Consider the following 23,083-nt stretch of genomic DNA (forward strand, 5'->3'; position numbering starts at 1 on the left):
TTCTTCAGGGCTTTTACAGTCGCCATAGCCTCTGGCGACAGGGCATGCCCTGTCCTGCTTTTCCCAGTCACTTCTGGCTCTAGGAGAGTGTGTGTTGTCCTTCCTCAGGCCCACCTTGAGCACCTGGCAACACTTGTGGCTGAATCTTTGGGGTGTGCTCCTTCCTGTCCTCTAGTTCTTCCTCCCAGGGAAGAACTAGTGCTGACAGTTGACTAAGTCGCCCTGTGGGCTGCTCATGTCCCTTCTCTGGTAACTGCTGGGCTCATGAAGTGCGCACCTTCACTCTTGTCCTGTGAGCACCCTGACCTTGGTCCCCAACTAGATCAGATCACATAAAAGCAAGACAATGTCTGTGGCATTTGCACAGCGCCACAGAAGCGGTCTAAAACATGAGAATCTGGCACCGGAAGAGAGGCACTGTGGGGGAGGGAGAGCATCCAGGAAGATCAAGATGAGGTATTCACCCATACATCAGCATGGAAATAAAAGATGTGCCCCACACCTGGATCCAAGAACCCAAGAAAGCTGGGCCCGAAGGTCCCTAAGAACCCTGGTCTTACCAGCCCTTTATTTTGCAAAAGGGACACTCCTGCTCAGAGGAGCCACTGAAAAGCACACACACACACACACACACACACACACACACACACACAAATGGGTTGGGACTGCAGCGTTGTTTCTTGGTGCCTGTTACATCTTTCCCTAGGACCGCCATGATAGCCACCTCTGGTTGGCATTCATGCAGATGTGTGGGTCAGGGGCTGCAGTTGCTATCAGCATGGGAAACCCCTACCATCACTTACTTGGAAACACTGAAGGTTCCTTAAACCTATACCCAGCAGGTGAGAACAATGGGTGTGACAGGAAGAGCTCAGTGCCTGCCCCCTTGTCTGGTCCTCTTCCTAAGGATGAAGAGCAAACAAACGTAGGAGGGGAATGGAACCTCAGGAACCAGAAAGCCCAGGCACAGGGTTTGCTGCATGTCTGGTCCTGTCCTGAGAATTTGACACATGGCAGAGTTAATCTTGAGGAGACAGATCACTCAACAATAACCCTGTATCTGTTGCTTTTCTTCCTGTAATGGCAAAACACCCAAGTGAAGGGACCGAAGGAAGGATTGGTCTATTTTGCTCACAGTGTGCCTGGACACAGTCCATCCTGGCGAGGGAGCATGAGGAGTCTGGTCATATCGTATCCACAGTCAGGAGCAAAGAGACCCAAATCCTGGAGCTCCATTCAGTTTCTCCTTTTTAACTTTTATTATTCCTTCTATGACCTCTAACCATGAGACGGTGCCTCCCGTGTTCAGGGTAGATCTTCCCTCCTCCTTCCTGAGAACACCCTCCCAGACACATCCAGAGGCATCTCTCCCAGGTAACTCCCAATCCAGTCATGCTGATAAGGAAGATTAACCATCACAAATCCTTATTTGGGTGAGAAGGATAGAAGCCCAGAGTAAATTGTCTGATTGAGATTACACAGAGGAGGTGGAAGGCAATAATCATGGTGACTCTGTCTTAGTTAGGGTTTTATGGCTTGAAGAAATACCATGACCAAAAGAAAGTTGGGGAGGAAGAAATTTGTTAGGCATTGCTGTTCATTGCTGAAGAAAACCAGGACAGGAACTCGAACAGGGCAGGATCCTGGAGGCAGGAACTGATGCAGAGGCTATAGATGGGTGCGGCTAACTGGCTTACTTCCCCCCAGCCCACTCGACCCACCTTCTTATAGAACCCAGGATCACCTGCCCAGGGTCTGGGCCCTCCCCAGCTGATCACTAAATGAGAAAATGCCTGCAGCTGGATCTCACTGATGCATTTCCTCAGCTCTGGCTTGTGTCAATTGACACACAAAACCTGCCAGTCCAGGCTTGGAGCCAGAACATATACTCTCTCTGTAAAGAGTTCACTTTTCTCTCTTTCCTCAGCCAGAGGCTCCTTTCCTTCCATGCTCTGCCACCTTCATTCAGAAACTGCCCCTGAGCTCTGGATTTGGGGCTGGCATTGCTCTCTTTTTTCTATAATATATTTGGGTGAAATAGGCCTTCCTCACTAGGCCTTAAATGACCCGAAAGGAGGGGCTGGGCCCATCTGGATCTCATCTACATCCTTGTGGCTCTGATATACGTAGGAATGCTGAGCAGCCATGAATGAACGAGCAGATAGATTCGTGTATTATCAGTTAGAATATCCTTTCCCCATATTCCCCAAACAGCAAAGGCTATTGCCATAGCTCTTAACATAAATGAAATGGTTGCTGGTGGCAAAGACACCACCCTTTGATCACAGGACATTGAGAAATTAATCTTAAACTCACCGGGAAACTCTCTCACTGGTGTTTAGCTTTTACAGTGTTGCAGAGTGCTTTGAAGGCTGCTGGGGAAGAAAAGACATCCATGGTCTTGCTGGGTGAAATAGTGGCACAACAGTTATAAAAGTAACCAATCACTTTCTGACTAGCTCTAAGGCCTGCTCCCTAGGAGGGATTTCGTGTCTCATTCTGTAAACCTTCTCAAATGCCCAAGCTTGTGGACATTGTAAGGCCTAGGAGTGAACCTACTGGTGGTTTCTGATACATAGTTATTCTCAGTAGATTTTAAATTTACCATTTCTTTTGATTTTCACATTTTACACCATGCATTCAGTGGGAGTCTACTATATGTATAAATGAATAAATTTATAATGAATAATGAAATGAATAAACCATCATTTTTACAAAAATATGTTTTTCTGCCTGACTTTCTCTGCATAGTAATGTTGAGACTATGTAGGAAGATGTTGGTTGAAGACCACCAGTAGGTTCTAGACATAAGAAGTCACCCTGTGCCAGGAGAGTTTTAAAGGTTGAACTTCCTCTGAAGTTAGTTAGGCCAAGAGTCAAGCACAACCACAGTCAGTCAGGACAGAAGTAAGATGACGGCATTCTCTGAAAGCCAGCACAATCTCAGATCATGTAGGGCATCTCCAAGCCTTGCACCAAGAGCCCAGGCTGAGGATCCCTGACCTTCTAACACAAAGTGTCAGCAGTTTATTCTAAATCCCAGGACTGAGATCTGGAGGTCCTGAGTAACCCTTGTAATACTCTGGCTATGATGGACACACGCAGGGTCAGTCTGCTATTACGTTTGCAGAGACCCGAGAATGCAGATACCTCTCCCTGACTTCAGAGAGGGCTGGATGAATCAACATTAGGCTTTTTCCTAATGTGAATGGCAAGTCTACTGACTAACTTTTGTATAACTACAATGTTCTATTGACTTGTTAAGAGACCACATAAGCTTATGTGTTACCAGAGATAATACAGCATGCGATGCCTTGAAGGTTTGGGTTGTTAAGGTGGCTCAAATGGAAAAATGTGGAGATTTTTATGCAAAGATATGAGTTTGATGACAATGAAGTTATCAGCTGAAGACTGTTCCACGGATTCACTTTTATCCATATTCCCCAGCACACACCTGTGTGACGGCAGAATTATAGATCAGAGCTGAAAGCACCCTCAGGAGAGCAGTAAGCTGGCCCAGAAGTCCCCACGCCTTTGGGGTCGAAGCTCTGCTTTCAGGTGGAATCTTGGGGAGGACCTTACTGTGTAAATGATTCAAAGCAAGGCTGCCTTGGCAGGCATGAAAGTTAGGAGGTGCGCCAATGTCTTCTGTTCCTTCCTCTAATGTAGCATGGTGACCTCTGCAGCCTGTGCCTGGGACGCATCTTGAAGGAGTATTGATCTAACAGATGTCTGATAAATCAATACCCACTTGCCTGAACAGGTTATGACAGATGTCCTGGAGCAAAGAGCTCATGAACTTCAAAGACAGGACAAGAAGTTATGTGATTATCCCTAAAACTGTCTTCCTGGGGCTTTTTATCTCTGACCTGTTTCCCAAGAAAGCATACACAGAGAAGTCAGTCAAAAGACACCTTTAGTCCCTGAGACGAAAGGTGTGGGCGGGAGGTAGCAAGTTTGACACTTGTAAGGAAGTCAGGAACAGAGTGGGTTCTGTGGCTTCATTCCTCTGCACACTCTTAACATGCCACCCTGCACCAGGCGCAGTTTGTGGACCCTGTGGGACTGTGGTCCTGATTTGGAGGAGCAGCTATGGTCTCTGCCTTTGCCTGTCACAACCACAGACAACAGAGATGCAGAAATAGGGGGCTGAAAGGCTAACACTCCAAGTGGCACATCAAAGGTGCTGAAGATAAGTATTTTGGTCTCCAAGAGGACACCCCCGCCTACTGCCCCCTTTAAGCTGAAGCCTATTCCAATGGCTCCTGGCAGGAGATGAATGAACAGGAGGGTAGATGGCTGGATACACAGAGGTTGAAACCCAAGCCAGAAAGTCACCTTACTCCCGCCATCTCTCAGTAGCCACACAAGTTGGAGAGAAGCCTGTCTACTAAGTTTTCTCATTCCCAGTTTGCAAGTGTTAAAGAAGAACCTGCTTCTTCATGTGGTTATGAGGATTAAATGCGGTAATCAAGGCAACGGTCCCATGGCAATGCCTGCTACCCCGTTTAGTTCTGCCTGCTTCATGCAAAACGCAAGGGTTGCTGTCATTATCTTAACAGAACTCGGTCTCCCTCGAGATCTGACTGTTCATCTGTCTGGCCCACCTTGCAGAGCCTCAGAGAACAAATTTCCCACTTCTTCCCCATGACAACCCTACCCTCCCGAGAGTCGAGTACATCCATCGCCTACCCTGTGAATCTTCTATTATGTTTCAGGCTGATCCTCTCTGCTCCTTCAAAGCCTTCCTAATAGAAGGAGACTTTTCAAACCATACACTCTTGTGACTCCCCACAGAGCTGTCATCTGAGATTTCTTTCTGACAATTTGGGGAAAACTTGACATGTTCAACCTGTGCCATTCAGAGTATAAAGTACACGTTTTTGATTTGGGCTCATCTTACCTCTTCTTGATGTAAAGGGACTGGGACAGAAGGGTCTTCCCTTAATAAGCCTTCGTCTTGACGCCAAACCTGAGCATTGCAGAATGTTCTGTCTCCTTTCTGCTGGGTGTAATGTGAGCTTAGACAGAATGCCGAGGGCTGAGCAGCGTGTGGGTGACCCTCTTTTCAGGATCTCACAAAGGAAAATCGAGCTTGGAGGCCAAAGCTTGTCAGCCTGAAAAGTGCTGTACTGTAGGCTGGGGAGATGGCTCAGACAGTGGAGCACTTGCCTCCCAAGCCTAAGGACCTGAGTTCAAACCCCAGAATTTACATGGAAATGGTCAGGTGATGTTGCTGTGACTAGAGTCACAAAAACCTGTGACACTCATAATCGGGCCCTCCACCATGGGTACTCTCAGCCTGGGCGTGGATAAAGGGCAGAGGGCTACTTAGCAGGTTCCAGATAAGTCAGTGCTTGTGATGTTTCTACACAGCCTGGTGGAGACTTTTAAAGAAAGGCACGAGCTCTGGCCAGGCACCATTTGCTCCAGGCTCCTAACTGTGTGCTGTTATCACAAGAGCTTTGGCCCTCTTTGACTGGGGCAATGGATCCTGAATCTAAAACTCCTGTGTTCCCTCGACCAAGGACTGGCAGTGTGGCATGTTCGTGAAGAAGTCAAACTGTGTAGCTAGGGCATTCACAGAGGTCTCTGAATAAGATCTCAGCAAAAGTGGGGTGAATTCTTTCAGTGGCTTATGCAGATGAGCTCATGGGCCTACTGTCCAGTTTCCTCTCAGGCTGCTTACGGGATTACGCTGGACCACATTTATAAGACATTAAAATGAATGTCTTGCTTGGGCAGAAAGCTAGGAAAGACTTAAAATAAGCTGAATTTTAATTTCTCTTCAGCAGTAACCTCATAATCCCCAAAAGGTGGCTTGGATAAAGTTAAGTCATGGACATGAGGTGGTTATTTTAGACTCTTCCCTCATTTTTGTTCTTCTTATGAGCCATGCTTTGGGACAATGCTGCAGCCCACAGCTGTCCCTCAGCCCCAGGCTAAGAGATGGTAGAAGAAGCTGAGCTCTCTAACCAGATTAGAACATGGTTCTTCACCCTACACCGCCCCATCCTGTGACTTCGCTGCCTCTCTCTCCCTTCTAAGGACTCACAATGCCACTCAAACAGAGAGCACGTTAGCTTTATCTGAGGTTTGTTGTTATCTTCTAGGGACATTAAAAGGGTAAAAGTGTATGACGGAAGGGTCTAAAATATAATGAACCCTGTACTTTTCAAACTTTCCCCACCCCTGGTCCTGGGGCCCAAACCAATCCCAAACTTGTGAGAAGTATGAAGTTATACCTTCACCATAATTAGGCAATTCTGGCCATTTCTTCCGCACATCTACACAACATGGCCACACCTCTTTTTCCTGCCCATCAACCCAGTGTCATCCGTGACTCCCACTAACTGTGATAAAACAGTCCTAAACATCCCTTGAATATACCCAGCCTCTCCTTAATGACCAGGCTTATGCTATCTTGTCTAATTCTGTTGATAATTGTCTTCATAATTCTAATGTATTCAGCCTTGAATTTTGATTAACTGACATTAACATTTTGTCAAAATGAGGATCTCCTGCTTCCTTCCAGAGCTGTGAGTGAACAGTCCTTAGGGACAGCTATTCTATAAGCACCCTTACACACATACCAGGAAGTCCCTATGTCCCTTAGATTAAGGAACATCCTCAACCTGCACTTCCTTTGCTAGGTCCTCTGCCCCTGGATAAAGATGGGAGGAGAACATTCTTTGCATGTTGCCTGTTCATTGGTCATGCATGGAGCTGTGATACAGAAAGACTTACTGAAGAAGCGCACAGAGGGAGGGCAACCCAGCGACCCCAGAAGTACCTTCTCCCCAGTGTCTCACATAGCCCAGGCTGAAACAGACCCCTACTCAGCCAAAGCTGACCTTCAGTTCTTGATCCTCCTTGCCTCTGTCTGCTAAGTGCTGGGACTACAGGCATGTGTCACCAAGCCAGTCTAGATAACACTCGCTCTTCAAAGAGAAGCACCTGGTGCCAGGGCTCAGGAGACAGCAAAAGAGTGGAAGGCCTAACTTTGGGTGACAAGTGACTTGAGAAAGTGAACACCTGTAGCTCATGTCATTCTTTTTCAGCAGTAAAGGGGTTCAGAGCAATGGACTCTGCATTTGGGGATGTGTTATCAAATATGTAGTATGGCCTGAAGAAAGTCATGATGGTGAAGTCTCATAGTTAAAACTTTTCAAGACTTGTAATTAACACCATGGCATCCATCCTTAAACACATTAGATAATAACATGAATGAGATAGATAAAGAAATTGCACAAATTACTACATAATACCCCCATGGATTTTTAATAGAAAAGGAAATTGGAAAATGATTTAATTAAACCTATTTAGTAAATATACCGGAGGAAGAGACTTAGCTGAATTTCACAATTCCCTAGCAGGCAAAGAGCTGATGCCATTATTTTCTTTCTTAATCAAGACCACATTTCTCTATTGACCAAGTCTACATCCCTGCATTGTAGAGAAAGCAAGCCTAGCAACCATGAGAGTCTAGTTTCCTGTGATTAAGACATCTCCAGGGTCAGCGTTAGCATTCCCAGCCTGCAGTCTTGAACTGGAGGGGAGATGGCGACTCTTAGATGTATACTGACCCCGAGAGGTTTCCTGGTTTCAGTTCTCATAGTGAGTGTCACAAAAGGGAGCTCATAGCTGTTCTTTTTCTGGGTTATGGGTGTGGGGTTGACGGTTCCCATCAGCTTGATTATGTGTGACCCTGGGTTGGCTCCACTAGCATTGTCATCAGGGTTGCTGGCGATGAAGCTGAACTGTGTTCCTATTTGAGCAAATCGCAGTTCCCCCTTGGCCTTCATTATGCGGGTGGGGGGGGGGGGAGTCAGTAGGGATGCCCAGGAGCTTGTTACAGATCGCGAGTGACAGACTCTGACTGTGGGAGATAATTTTCATTTCATTCTCTCAATAGCTGTTTGGCGAACAAGATGTTCTTTTTAAAAAGTCTCTAAAGAGTACAGAAAACCTCCCAACTGTGTACTGGCTCTTAACCAATAGTGAGACAGCTGTACCCTTATAGGGTACACTGCCGTTAAATGCAGGCTGGGTAGGGAAGACAAATTCTGACTTTACCTTTAAGAACAGCTGGCTGGTACCCTTGCACAAGCCAGTTACCTCTGTGTCCCTTTGTGAACTGTGGCTGTGGTACAAGTTAATCTCACCTGATTAAAATCACTCGCTGGCAGCTGTTGCCTGCTGGTCACGTTTCCCCTGGCTAATTGGCACACCTGCTTAAGGGACAGTCTCTAGCTTCAGTCATTCTCACAGCAAGAAAGGATTGCGCATCTGCCCTGGGCTGGGCATGTATTGAGATGCTAGGTGTTAGAACAAATCAGTGAGCAAGACGGAAATTGGAAGTGTTTTCACCTTCAGTAGTTAGCATGTCAACGGAAAGAGAAGGGACAAAAGGAACAAGGTGGGAAGATGATCTCGGCGGTGACAGGTGCTCCAGGAAAGCAGCAGGCACAGTGTTGGTGTGGGCCAGACTGAGTGTTGGAAGAATCTCAACCGGGGTTCTCCCGCAAGCAGAGTCCAAAGATAGGCTTCAGGAAGAAGCAAGCGCTATGCACCAATCCCGGAAACACAGTAGGGATGCACGGAGAAAGCGGACACTGAAGCACATGACCAAGAATGCCCCCTACCCCCACCACGGTTCATCTCTGGATGTCAGCATAGAATGTTCTACCAGCTTAAGTACCAGGTAGAGGATGCTCGCTGGCATCCACTAAGTCCGCAGCTGTCACTAGTATAGAGGGTTGCCCATGGGCATGTGAGCTTGGCACGCCTGGCCTCCCCCTCATGCAGGTGGGGTGGCAGGTGTTTGCAGTTAGCACAGAAAACGAAACAGTGGTGTGCAACAGAGAGGGGAAACAGACAGCGCCAACAGTGTCTGCTGCAGGGGAGGAACTGGCTCTTCAGAATGGGGGGACAGGAGTGAGTTTTCCGGAGAGGTGGTGTGCTAGCTATGGTCCAGACCCTGGAAAGGAGTCAAGAATCGAAATAGTCTTCCTAGACAGGAAGCGAGGACAAAGACTGGGTGGGACTGACCTGGGATTGTCTATAAAACAGAGCTTTGAGGGGTAAGAGACTATCAAAGGCGCTAGTGGAAGCCGGGTAGCTTGTATTTGAGGTAGACAAGCCCTGGGATCAGAGGTAGACCCAGGTGCAGTGCTTAGGTCTCGGCTGCCAGCTGTGGACTTCCCCATCTCGGGGACCCGTCCTTGGCTCCTTCTCCTAGTCTGTTTCTGTTAGCAAGATCGGGCACTTCATCCAAGCCATGGAACCAATCATGCGTGAGCTTTGTGGGCCCTGCTCAAAATCCTGTAGTGCAGTACTAATTATAACTGAAAAAAGAAAGAAAGGAAAATACAAGTTAAAATATAGTGTGAGACCCAGCTTGGACCACTATCTCACTTCATCTCCTTCCAGGCACACCAGTCCCTTTGCTGTCTCTGGAACATTCCAAGCAGCCTCCTACCCTTGGGCCTTTGTTCAGTGTATCCCACCCAGGTATCCCCATGACCCACACATGGGACTCTACTATACTCGTATCAATCACTAAGGCCCCACAGGCAGGCTGATCTGGACCACTCCTTCCAGGACCATCTCCCCATCCACAAACCCTCTCTTCACAGACACACAGCTACTCCAGAGCACACTGATGTACAGTATTGTGTTTACGTCTGCTCTCTGGTTTTCCCCAAGGAGAACGTAAAGTTCACAAGGGAAGGGTCTTGAAAACTCGAAGTTCTCAGAATAGTGTGTTTGGTGATGAGGGTTTTTTGGGGGATTGGGGAATGAATTGCTTAGCAGAAGAGCTTAGCTCTGGTCCCTCCTTTGTCGCTAGCTCGGCGAGCAGCTTTGTGGGCACTGACCCTCCCTTTCTGTCTTAGTTTCTGTACGTCTCAAGCAGACAGATAAGCTGTACCTTAGAAAGGAGTGGAGTGAAATGAGGCCGCAGATGTGAAAATACTGTGCATCATTGAATTCATTATATAAATGCAAGGCTTCCTTTTAAGATCAAGGTTTCCTGGCTTTGGGTGAGTGTTTTGCTGAACTGGAAGGAAATTCCATTTGCAGTAAAGAATCCTTCATGGATGTCAGAGGTGTCCAGGCCTCCTCTGGGAGAACAGGTCCAGTTCACTGTACATGAAAGAGCATAGTGAGAGATAAAGGCCCCCAGCAGATGCCAGCCCCTTCCAGAGACTTGGTGACCTTGGGCAACTTGCAGGCATTTGTTCGCAGCAGTGACTCCTCTCTCCAAAGGTAAAGCAGGGTGGTAAGTAAGGATGGCCCTTCCTTCAAGATTTTCCTTTTGCTTCTTCTATCTTGTGCCCTTAAGACTCTGGGACATTAAGGTGAATTAAAAGTAAAGGGACTTGTCACCCAAGTTCAAAACCCAAGTTTAATCCCCAGAACCCATGTAGATGTCAAAGGAAAGACTAGTCTTCACACAATTATTTTCTGATCTACACACATACACACACACATGCACACACACAATGTCACACACAGTCAAGCACACACACTGTGCACATAGTGCTTTCCAGGTACAACAGGGCAATTGCGCATATGAATTCATAGTAGTTTTGACACAATGCACAATACTCGCATGAGTTTAAGCTAGCAAAATCCCAATATGAAGATGGGAGGTTGGCACAAATCCCCACCCCTAGCCAAGAAGTTATTGCCAATTGGTAGCTGCTGGGAGAGCCAGTGCTCTTGAAGAATATGGATACCTGGTAGGTTTATCATGCAGGGGTTTGTCCCCCACACAAGAGTTTATTAAACACAATGGGTAAAAATATAAAAAAGAAGGCCTGAAGTTAAGTGGGTAGTGAAGAATGGATCCAGGAGGAGCTAGAAGAGGAGTTACCATCATCAAAATAAACTATATGGAATCCTAAAAGAAATAACAGCAATACTAATAATAAATAATTTTTAAAATCCCAGCCATTCATCAGTCATCAGTCTAGATGCATAGTGTCTATTTTACCTTTTAGCTAACCTCCAGACTCCATTGCATAAACACACAAAGTCACGTGACCCAAGGTAGTGTAAGCCAGCGCCCCCTTCATCCTGGGGATGCCATCCTCAGGCAGGCACTCTTGGCCTCAATGCTAACTTTGTGTGAAGGAATCTATGATAATGGAATCCAAAGGGAGCAAGACAGTGCTGTCTACCTTCAGTCTGTTCTGCCTTGAGAAGCAGAAGAGAAAGCCTCATGAGTCTGCACCGTGGTGACATAGACCTGCAGACATGTCACCGCGGTGACATGGACTTGCCCAAGCAACATATTTGACTTCCCCCTTTCCCTCCTCCACAGGGTTTCATGGACATTGACTTAAACAAGTTCAAGGAGAGCGGAGCCAACGTGACAGGTTTCCAGTTGGTGAACTACACAGACACCATCCCAGCCAGAATCATGCAGCAGTGGAGGACGAGTGATGCTCGAGACCACACCAGGGTCGACTGGAAGAGGCCGAAGGTATGAAAACGGATACCCCTTTGTCTCCCCTAGTCAGCCCCGAACACTGGGGCATGTTCATCTTTAGGAAGGAAATGGGTTTTCTACAAAGCAAAGGAAAGCATCACCATGAAGGTCAGGCCCCAAAACACAACAGTGGTCAGCAGCCCAGGATGTTACATTGGTGCACAGGCATCAAAGATCCCAAATTCTTGTTGTTCCCCTCAGCATCTGATTCTGCCACCCTCGGCTTTTGCCTTCTGCTATATAGCACAAGAAGGCTGCACAGACTTCCATCATGACGCCTGCATTCTCCCCAGCAGTTGCTAATTGATTTTTGTCGAGGGACAAAATACTTGAGCATATCAGCTCTAGGAGGAAAGGTTTATTTGAGCTCATGGTTGCAGTGTGTGGGCCCATTGGCTCCATTGCCTTTAGGGCTGTGGCAAGGCAGGAACACCATGGAGGAAAGACACAGTGGAGGGAAACCACTCCTGTTGAGGCATCCAGAAAGTGGGGATTCTAGAAGGGGCCAGAGACAAGCTACAGCCTTCAAAGGCACACACTCAGCGCCCACTTCCTCCAAGGAAAACCCTGCCTCCTGATTTCCATCCCTTCCCAGGGATGCCCCTGGGTTATCAGTTCATTGGGGGGGCGGGATTTAATGAACTGGTTAATGTCAGTATCCTCATGATACAGTTGCTTTGCCAAAGCCCGCCTCTGGGGGTTGTGCCTTCGCCACATGAGGGCTTTTCTCTGCGGAGGGAGGACAGAGTCGGGCCCAAACCATAACACAGCAGGAGGATAAGAGAACAAAAAGCACACTTGCTATTTTTCAAAACTCTTTTCCTGAGGCTGGGGAATGGCTCATTTGGTAAAATGCTTATTGCTCCTGGCTGGGACTCCCGATAACCATGTAAAAAGCCAGACACAGAAACACATACCTGTAACTTTAGTGCTGGGAAGGCAGAGGCAGGAGGGACCCTGGAGCTTGCTGGTAAACCAGTCTTAGCCAAATTGGTGAGTTCTGGCTTCAGTGAGAAACCCTGTCTCGAAATTAAGGTGTGGAAAAACCAAAAGGACTCCGGATGTTGACCTCTGACCTCAACACACGTACCTATGCATACACAACCACACAGACATGAACGTGTACACACAGAGACTTCCTCTCAGAAGTCACTAGCAGCTCTTCTGCTTACGCACCCCTGGCCCCATGTAAGCAAACAGCCTTTAGCTGGTTGCAAGAGAAGCCAGAAAATGCTGCTTCTATTCTACTCAGGGCCACCATCTTCTTTCTTCTCTAGCAGTGACAGGGGTTGAAATTGACACCTCACAGGTGCTAATCAAGCACTACAGCTCCCACCCTTCTGTCGCCATCTCATGGAGCACAAGAAAAATGCCCACCTCATTAGAGAGGATGCCTCTGGGGAATGGCATGCTGAGGTGGCACATGCTCCCTACCTCTGTCTGCCCAGCTGACCATCAGAGAACCTTGCCTGGAGATGCACAACTGCTTTCCATTTGGGTCTACAGCCAGCTTCTCACTCCTCAGGCCCAGAGCCAAACCCTGTTTTGTTTGATACCTGATAGTGTTTGTGAATGTGGAGAGCGGGCTATTGGCCTTCTGGGTCAAATCCCATAGCATGGCAGTGGCTAAGTGTGGCGCTGAGAAGGATGCTGAGGCCAAGACTGTTGTCTGGGACCATCAGGGCACCTGTGGCCCATGTTTCTAGGCTGCTTAGTCAACTTTGTGGATCACAGTTTCTATAACTGAGGCACTTCCTGTCCCATCAGTGCTCAAACAGACTTAACTCTTCGAGAATGAAGACTCATTGCAGTATCTGATTAAACCAAGTGCTTCAAACAAAGATTGACTGACACTGGCTAATAAATTAGTTGATGACTGCCCAAGCCAGTTTCTAAGGGTAATACATTTTTTTTCTGAGAAAATAAAACAGGCATACATGCTTGTAATACCAGCACTTAAAATGTGGAGGCAGGAGGATCATCCGGAGCTACACAAATTTCCAGGCTAGCCTCTTTCAAAAATATAAATTAGAAAAGCCTCAGGAGGCAACTTAGTCAGTGACGAGCTTGCTGCGGAAGCATGACAGCTGTCTTTGGATTCCCAGCACCCGCAGACAAAGTTAGGCCTGGCAATGTGTGCTTGTAATCCCAGCACTGGGCAAGCAGAGACAGGAGATCTCAAAAATAAGATAGGGAGAAATTAAGGAAGACCTCTAGCCTGGAGAGGGAGAGAGGGAGGGGGGGGAGGGAGAGAAGAGAAAGTATATATATGCACCCATGGGCCTGGAGGGATGGCTCAGCCGTTAAAGGCTAGGCTAACAACCAAAAATATATGCACCCATGACCACAAATAACAAATCAGATCAGGAAATAAACTAGGAATTGGAAAAGAAACTCACCCTCTAGCTGTGCAGTGTGACCTTAAGATGACGTACTAGGTAATAAGACCAGTTTCGCCTCATTCACATCTTAGCCGCCCTTTGGTCAAGCAAGAAAAACCCTGAAGTGCTATCATTAATCCACAAGACGGGGAGTGTATAGAATATGCATTTACCATGGAGTAAGCCATGCAGGAGATAATTAGGAGCTTGCTCATCCTGGAATATTGTTTTCGTTACTGTTAGAAGAGACGGTGGAGCAGGCAGCTCTTCTTGGCTCCCGGTTGCTAACTCTCCTACAGAGGAAGCCAACTGACTTTCCATGTATTTGGCCTGCAGATATGTTATATTTAATCTGTGCATTTCTTCCCAATTAAGCCAACATTTTTCAGATCACAAGACTGAACACCAAACTCCAAAATGCTGGCTTGCCTTTAAAGGTTACAACTGACCATGCTAAACTTACAGCTTTGGAGAGGCCACTGGCTGGACAGACCTGTGAGAGAGATGATGTTCCGAACCATAGATCCTACCCACTGGCCCACCACAAACTTCTCTCCACCAGGAAGCCATTCCCCGACACAGCCCCCATCCCATCTTTCTGTCAGCTCTCTCTGACGCCTGCCTGTCTGCCTTCCTTCCCCAGTACACATCCGCTCTCACCTACGATGGTGTGAAGGTGATGGCCGAGGCCTTCCAGAGCCTGCGGAGGCAGAGGATTGACATATCGCGACGGGGAAATGCTGGGGACTGTCTGGCTAACCCAGCTGTGCCCTGGGGCCAAGGGATTGACATCCAGAGAGCCCTGCAGCAGGTAAGGCTGGCAGAGCCTCCCCATCTCATTCTTGGGAGCCAAACAGGAAAAGTCGGCCTCAAGTACAAGCAGCATGCATCACTCTGAAATGAAGGGTGTGCCTGGAGTTCAGAGTGACCACTGCACTGTTCGTGTCAAATGTGTGGAACTCAAGTCAAACTTAGGACAAAACCAAGAGACTGCTAAAGTGTAATATCATTCCTTATAGTATCAAGACTGCATTCTCTGCTTAGGGCTAATGGAAGGAAGGAAGGAAGGAAGGAAGGAAGGAAGGAAGGAAGGAAGGAAGGAAGGAAGCCAGTGATTTCCATGCTCAGAAAGAGGGCTTGATCTATGCAGGGACGAGGCTGGAGAGGTAGCTGATCAGGGAAAATGCTTACCACAAGAGCATGAGGACCAGTGCTTGGATCCCCAGCACCCACATGAACGGTGGGCAGATGAGACTGACTGGCTATCATCCCAGCACTCAGGAGGCAGGGATGGGCTCTCCACAGTGGGCTGGTTAGCCAGACTAGAACTTGTGAGTTCTGGGTTCAACTGCAAGACTTTATATCAATATAAAAGGTGGGGAGTAGCAGGGGAAGACATCGGCCTCTGGCTTCTACGTGTAAATGTAGACACATGCATATGTACCCATCCACACATCTGTATACAGCACACACACACACCACATACAAACTAGAAAAGAAAAAAAGGCTCAGAGTTGGCTCTGAGCTGCGAGCAGACACCTAGACTTGACTTCTTCATCCTTTTCCTATTGGTGCACTTTTCCAGGCTCTATTGCTCAGCCTTCTGACCCAACTTTCTCAAGTCTCAGCACTGTAGTCATCAATTCTGTTTGCACTCGAACAGCGAGAGAACAAGAATAGAAAATCACGCCTGGCCCCATTGATTGCCTGTGCACAGGACTTGGAGGCAGAATCCAAATTCCACAGTGGAGAGTATAAATATTCAATTGCTAATATGCCTGCTGGGACAGCAGCGTGAGGCAGTGGTATACATGGGTCTGTTTTGACCTTCCTGCTTTAGAAGTTTCTGAGGATCTCCCCACTGCTGGAATACTCTTGAAGGTCTTAGAAGTTTCCAGAAGTACTGCAAGCCCATGTTGTGGTTCTCAATTTGCTGCTTCACAGAATTGCCTCTGGTTCCTCCTGATGGAGGCTGTATTTCCAGAGAAATGGTGGGAAGGAGGCTACACTAAAAGCAAAGGGAATGGCAAAGCAAGGGCATAGAGGGGAACCCATAGCAGCAAGATATTTTGTACGGTTGTCCTATAGAACCCACCTTTCCCAGCCAACGGTATTCCCTGGGTGAGGTCAGCTCCGCTATTAAGCCTGCATTCACAGACGATGGATTTAGGCTCCCAGGGCAGAGGAGCACATGGAAACATGAGAGACATGAACACAAAATGTTCATCCAAGTGCTCACGGCTCTGGCAACATTGACAGCCTGGAGAAAGATCAGAAAAGAGCCTCATGGGTGTTCCCCAGCCTGAGGAAGAGCCCTGTGTGCTGGAGAACATTCAGTCGTGTCCTCCAGACCCAAGTGAGGCAGCAGATCGTCCAGCCACAGTAGGCATCTCTAGGTCCTCAGCTGTGTCTCTGTGTAGGTCAGCCCCCAGGTCACCAGGCAGTGACAACAGACACCAGTCAGGTTCCAGAATGATTACCGAAGAGTCAGCGTTCATTCCCAGCTTATTTAAAATGCTTTTCCTGACAGCAGTCGAGACAGATTCTGTCTACAATGTGAGGCTGGCCTCAGATGGTCCCAGGGACTCGCCCTTGGCACCACAACCTTCCAGTTCCTCTGCTTCTCCCATCTTAATGACATCCCTGAAAACATAGTCTGACGCCACCATGACAGAGATGAAGCCCAGGAGGCAACGTGGCGTGACAGGCAGTGGTCTGAATCAGGAAGCAAGAAAGACAACGCCCAGGTCTCTCTGAACAACCTCAGAATACCCATCAGGCTCTCTGATGAATCGCTTTCCCATGAAGAGGAGGAGGCCACTCAGGCAGTACCCAAGATCCCAGCTTTCAGAAGGCAGAAGCAGGAGTATTTCTAGTTTCTACCTAACAAAAGTTACACAGAAAATTCTAGAGAGAAAGAAAATCTCTGAGAGTGCATTTATTTCCATGATGGTCTAACTCACATCTTTCTGCTGTAATATACACTCATCCCCTGCTTCTGCCCTAGCAGGACTGGAGAGAGTCAGTTGCCATGGTGAAGGCTCATATTTTAACTCTGTTTTGGAACTGAGACACATGTGTGCCTGCCTTTCATGGGTATCTCACAAAAGCTGACTGTGCACTCCAGGGAATAAGTGGGACTAAACACTGGGAACAATGAAAAAAAGTCAAGTCCAACCCACGAGAGACTCCTTCAGTCTCTTTGATGAGCGAACAAACAAACCAAAATGTTCCCTCACTAAGTCCATCTGTCTAAAACAGACTCCTTTTCAAATCTCTGTGAATCATCTTAGAATCAAGAGTTTATTGCTAGCAGAGACCTTGGGAATCACTGGGGTGGTTTTCGCCTCCCTTTATAAATGAGATGGTAGACCCAGGTGCCCTGTGATGACTCCCTGGTGACACGGAGGCTTAGTCACAGAGGTAGAACCAGACCACTGCTCAGGGCCCCTCCTTCTATGCATCAGGCCTACCCTGAGGCCCAGTAGACTCCACTCTATGGTATTGTCCCCTGGAGCCTTCACCTAGCCACTGTCCGGCCATTTTCCTTCCTTTCCTCTAGATAGTCACACCATCAGAGGACAGATGCACTAGCGCCTAGGTAAATCCTAATGACATCCAAGCTGTGGAACCCAGGGATCTGCTCCAGAGCTCCTGTGTCTGTAGCCTTTGAGTCACACAAAGGTCACGCAGTACAAAGGGCCAAGCCCACTCTAGCTAAGATGGAGCTAATGGTGCCATCTGGAGTCTAGCACAACCTGCCTGACAGGCTAACATGCTAGGAAGTTAAACCCTGAAAATAATTGCAAGGATAGCTGTGATGTAGCATGACGGAGAGCCGGGCCCTGAGCATCTAGTGTACTACCTCACTGAGTGACCACAGAGCACAGTAGGAACCAGATTTGTTACTTATAAAATTGACAGTTGGCAAGTACTCTTCCGTTGTCAAGCTGTCGCGAGACACCTCATCCTCTACCTAGCCCTTCCGTGATCTCTCCAGGGAAGCAGTTCAAGAAGAGAATGTGCTAAGTGAAGCCAGTCAGAACCTGGCCTCAGGATCAGTCACTCACCCATCACCAGCCCTCAGGCAACGTGTAGCAGGGCTCCATCTTCAGCGGGATCCTGATAGCTTAACTTATCCAGGACTTTAAGAAGCCCCGTTACTCCTTAGGTTTTCTCACAGCAATGTTCCATCGCTGGCTCCTCCTCTGTCTTTGGCTATAAGTTCCCTGTTGCCTGTGCCCCTTTGCCATCCATTTGGAACTGAACCTAAATCTCTCACCCCCTGAAAATTCTGATGGCAAGGAACCCTGGACCTGGAGCACTCACCCTGGGAAGAACAGCACTCCTAATTGGGCTTTAACAGAAATCTTGAATAATGACTTTTAACATGTCTAACGTAGCAGACACTAACCACAGCTCTTGGGCAGGAAGGAAGGCATTTACCTCAGCATCCTGTTGGAGGCCGGCTCCAAGCTGGCACCAATTCCCTTAACCGGAAAACCAAGCCAAACCTTCCAGCTTTCATGAAGGCAGTTGGCAGGGACAAGGACAACTCCAAGAGTTCCAGGAGAGGAAGCAAGGGGAGATGACCGGCTGTGTCCGCCTGACTCACTCACCCTATAGTTGGGAGGGCTGACTGACTAGAGCACAGAATCATGAATGAGGTCAGTAGTTCCAAAGATGAGTTTCTAGATGCTTCTTTTACCCATCCTCACAAAGGGTTTGGGGCACAGACTCAGCCTCCGCTTGTTTTGACATCCTGGTGGCTCTGCTATGTGTCCCCTCCCATCCTTCAGCACTGTGGTTTACCTCCAAGGGTATAGGTTTCCCCCAAGAAGCCATGAAGGGCATCAGTTACTCCAGGAATCTACTGACTCCCATGAATCTGGGGCCAAGAATAATCAATTGTCTCCTCCATTTCAGCAGTCAGATTGGGGTAGGAACCTGAATGATTAGAGAAGAGTGATCAGTGACCTCCTATCTCTTGTGTTCCTCCATCCAAAAGGGCTAAGACCCTCTCTAAGCCCTACCATACTCGTTCCTGTGTCTATCTGTCCTCAGTCCTCCAAAATCCCTGTGGTAAATTGTGGTCAGCTAGTAGCTAGCTCCACCCTCTCATTCAAAACAAACTTTATTGTCAGTCTCGGGAGTGTTAAAATGCAATCAAAAATTGCACAACATTCATTGATATCTGAGACTAGTGCCAAAGAACAGGTGCTTATTTGTATCGTCGGTGATGATTTTTCCTGTATGGTCAGGATAGTCTACCATACAGTCATCCAAACATTTTTCCCATCACTGTCTAAATAAATGACTTGAACTGAGACCTAGCAACCAAGCTACACACCTTGAACCTGAACCACTGGGAGAGGTGAGCATGGGCCAGGTGGCTGTATGAGTTCCCTTTCCATTGCTGTGATAATACACAGCACTTACAGAAGGAAGACTTTATGTGGGCTTCCAGTGCCAGAAGGATGAGTCCATCATGACCAAGAGGCATGCATGTGCTCCCAGCAACATTCTTTCTCCAGCAAGGCTGTACCACCCACACCTCCACAAAAAGCGCCAGCAACTGGAGGCCAAGTATTCGAATACACAAGCCTATGGGGAACATTTCCCATTGAAAGCACCACAGTGACCAAGGGGAGAAGAAAGGGAAGTCACTGACTCCTCTCTAGCATTCTCTGTCAGCATCCATATTCTGTCTTCTTTCTGCCAAGCAAGGATGGTCCAGACGTTTCCAAGAGTGGCGATATCTCCAGCTTGCCAATGAGAAAGCAAAGAGCTTATATAATCTATTCAGTGTTTGGGGCCTGTCATGGCCTCCCTACTGAGACTTCAAATAAGAAAGGTATGAAAGGGTCAGCTTCAGAACAGGCAGGCACGTATACACACACACACACACACACACACACACACACACACACACCAGCTATCCTTCCTGACTGCTGTCTAAAAAAGAAAACTCTGCATGCCTTTTATTCAAGCTATTGAAGGGAGGATATAAGCAATGCTTATATTGTCAGAGAGACTTACCTTGGCACTCATAGGCAGGAAGGATCTGAGGACATAGGGTCACCATCGAGGACTACGACTTTATTTCCTGGACTCATCCTCAGCTTAAGGGTTACTCGGTCTCTACAGAGAAATGGGCTCTCAGTTCCATATTGCCTACTGTATCTGAAATCTGAACCTGAAGGTATAAATCCGTGCAAGTTCACTCTGGCAATTCCCATGCCATAGATTTTGGGATCCGGTAGAAATGATGCAGAAGCCATCTGAGACGTCTATAAAGTCCTGCCCACTCTGGCTGAATGTGAGGTACCCATAGGTGCACTCTGGTTTTCCACCGCACTTGCGCATTAGCTGTGTCTCTTAAGGTAGATGGGGCAAGAACTTTGTAACCTACAGACTGAAAAGCATGAATATACCCTAGGTCACCTGGCTATCAGTGGGGAAGCTAGAGTCAAATCCAGGCCATCAGATGTGCAGGTATTTGATTCCCTGGACTCACAAAGGAATTAAGGCACCTTTTCCAGCCACATCCAAGGCATCAGTTCTGAGCCTGGCTTCCAGTGTGGGGTCTTCTTCTGACTCACCAGTGGTGACACCACGGTCCCTCGGCTTCTCCACCTTCAGTTGCTCATCTGAGCAGTGCAGGTTGCGAAGGGAGTGTTTGGCTAAGGGTGATGGGAAGATGTCCCGTTAGCATGCCCTCTGCTGACTGATAGTGTTTTCCTGAAGCAATAGGAGAAACTGTGCCCAGTTAGGTGGGGACGTCCTCTCTGTACTTATGCCCAGCCACAACATGGGGTGCGAATTTCAGCCTGTGGCCTCCTCTGAACTTCAACACATGTAGTGTTTTTGGGTTTTGAGGTTTTGCTCCAGCAGAAGAACCAACAAATGCTGGGCATGATAGCGGGTATGTGGACTGGGTGTTTCCAGGATCTTGCTGGGTTATTTGAGAAGGAAACAAAAGCTCACGGAGACTGTAAAGTAGCAAGAACACTGATCAGAAAGAGGTACACTGTCAGGATCATCAGTGTGCCGTGTGCGTGAGGGTACTTGAGGTCCCTGTTTATCTTTCAGTCTTCCTTTTATGGGGTTCAGAGGAAGGCAGAGTTAGGTTACTAGGAGTGCCATTTTGGAGGTTCTCTATTTTGGAAGACAGACATAGATTAATAGGTCTTTGCTCACTGTGTGTGTTCCTCCCATCATGTACCTGATCTCAACCATACATGTACACACATACACACATACATACGCAATAGTGTGTAGGCATAAAGGGGTAAATAGGAGATTCCCCCTAAAAGTTCATTCAAAGGAACACAGCTTGCTTTACTGCACATGTACCCCCAAACCAATCTAGACAAGACTGGTCCATCTTCCTTGGCTTCAGGATCTGTTCCCAAGACATGTTTGAATAGACACAGGGCATTATGAAGAGGTTGCTAAGGGTATTAACTTGTTTCCATGGCTTAAACCAGATGAGTGTGAACTTGATGCAGACAGGGGTCCTAAGTTACCAACAGGTTGCTAGGTGCGTTGCTCAGAGAGGATGTATGCCCAGCTCAGTCAAACAGACTCCCAACTATGTGCTTGCCTACCTCAGTGCCACATGCCTGTGATCCCATCACTAAGGAAGTAGAGACAACAGCAGGGTTAGGAGTCCAAGGTCATCTTTGTCAGGTTCTTATTGAGTTTAAAACCAGATGGAGCTATTTAAGACACCATTTCAGCAAACCAAAAACCACACAAGCACAAGCAACAAAACAACATGGGAACAAATATGAAACAAAGCTACTGAGTTGGCAGCTTCTCTGCTCAGCATCTAACTCTGTTTGCAGGTACGATTCGAAGGTTTGACCGGAAACGTGCAGTTTAACGAGAAAGGGCGCCGGACCAATTATACCCTCCACGTGATCGAAATGAAGCATGACGGGATCCGCAAGGTAAGGGCCACTTTGGCTGACTCGACCGAGTGGAGGCTCAGGCCATTGTGTGTTCTAGACTCTTCTATTCTCTGCTCTGCCACTTGTCATTTGGGGTTTGGAGAGAGTCAGGTCTTGTTTCTGAGAATCGATTTCCTCTCTAAAATGGAGATGAAACTCCCAGATTTTTTCTAACAGTGCCTGAGTCTCATGGGACAGAAAAACACTATGAAAATACAAAGAAGGAGCCTGGCACACTCACATTTACCTGGGACCCCAATGTTTGAATGCCTGAGGCCGGAGGATAATTGCAGGTCTGAGGCTAGCCCAGGATATAGAATGAGATTTGGCTTCATTCTCTTAAGACCTGAAGATACAAAGCAATAGATGTGTTTAGCATGCCAGTGATATTCCTGGATTCTGGAGAATTATAGAATGTTTATTGGTGAGGTTAATCATCTTCTGATTGCCCACACCTATTCACAGCCATGCTCTCTTCCCCACAGAAGTCAAAGTGAAAAACACATTGTATATATAACGTTAATATTCATATTAGACCTTTGAAGATGAAGTACAGATCCTTGGCTCTTACTTAAACTCTAAGACTCAGTGTGATTTTTTGCCACTGTCAATGTCTCCATTTTGACCTTTGACACTTCCTTCACGCCACTCCAGCCAATCTTCCTTCTTTGAATCTATGTGCTCCATTCCACCCCGGACACTTCCCGTACCAAGTGTCTATCCTGTCGCTGTCTTTTGCTTCGTTGATACCACCTCAGCCTTCAGCACTTAGAGCAAAGGGTGTCCTTGGAGACAGCTTTCCTGGCTGCTTGCATTCTGTCTCTTGGCAGCCTGTCTCCTCTGCCCTCAGTTTTCTTCATGTCTGCTTCCTTGTGGTAAGCTAGCAAGAAAGCATTGCAGAGGGTTTTGAAGCTGATGAAGAGCTGCTAGAACCAAAGCCTGGCTTCTCCATTTACTCGTCTGGGATCTGGGCAGATCTCTGAGCTAGGTAGACAGAGTTCACAAGAATGCTGACCTCGTGGGTTCATTGAGATGACTCAAGACTCCCTAGTGTTTGGAAGTTCTCGATGCTAGGCTAGCCCTGGACCCTGGAAAGCTAGCACCGTGTCTGAGACACGGCGGCCTCTGCGTCTCCAAGGCTGTGTTACATACCCTCACCCTGACCATACAGATTATTGAAATTTAACTTTTTAATGAATTAAAATCTAAGAATTATCAGGTGCTACACAGTCATATGTGGCTCCTGGGTG

At 47.5% G+C, this 23,083-nt stretch overlaps 1 protein-coding gene across 2 annotated transcripts in view; it reads left to right on the forward strand.

Moving 5' to 3' along the window:
* Gria1 (glutamate ionotropic receptor AMPA type subunit 1) overlaps positions 1–23,083 on the forward strand; it is a 309,709-nt gene that overhangs the window by 193,810 nt on the left and 92,816 nt on the right. For both annotated transcript variants that reach the window (XM_050157644.1, XM_050157643.1), the window contains exons 6-8: positions 11,330–11,491; positions 14,522–14,689; positions 21,729–21,833. In XM_050157644.1, coding sequence (XP_050013601.1) covers positions 11,330–11,491; positions 14,522–14,689; positions 21,729–21,833 — 435 coding nt within the window. The remainder of the gene's footprint in view (positions 1–11,329; positions 11,492–14,521; positions 14,690–21,728; positions 21,834–23,083) is intronic.

Source organism: Alexandromys fortis, unplaced genomic scaffold, assembly GCF_014885135.2.
Source record: "Alexandromys fortis isolate MF-2015 unplaced genomic scaffold, M_Fortis_MF-2015_v1.1 scaffold_103, whole genome shotgun sequence".
Taxonomy (NCBI): domain Eukaryota; kingdom Metazoa; phylum Chordata; class Mammalia; order Rodentia; family Cricetidae; genus Alexandromys; species Alexandromys fortis.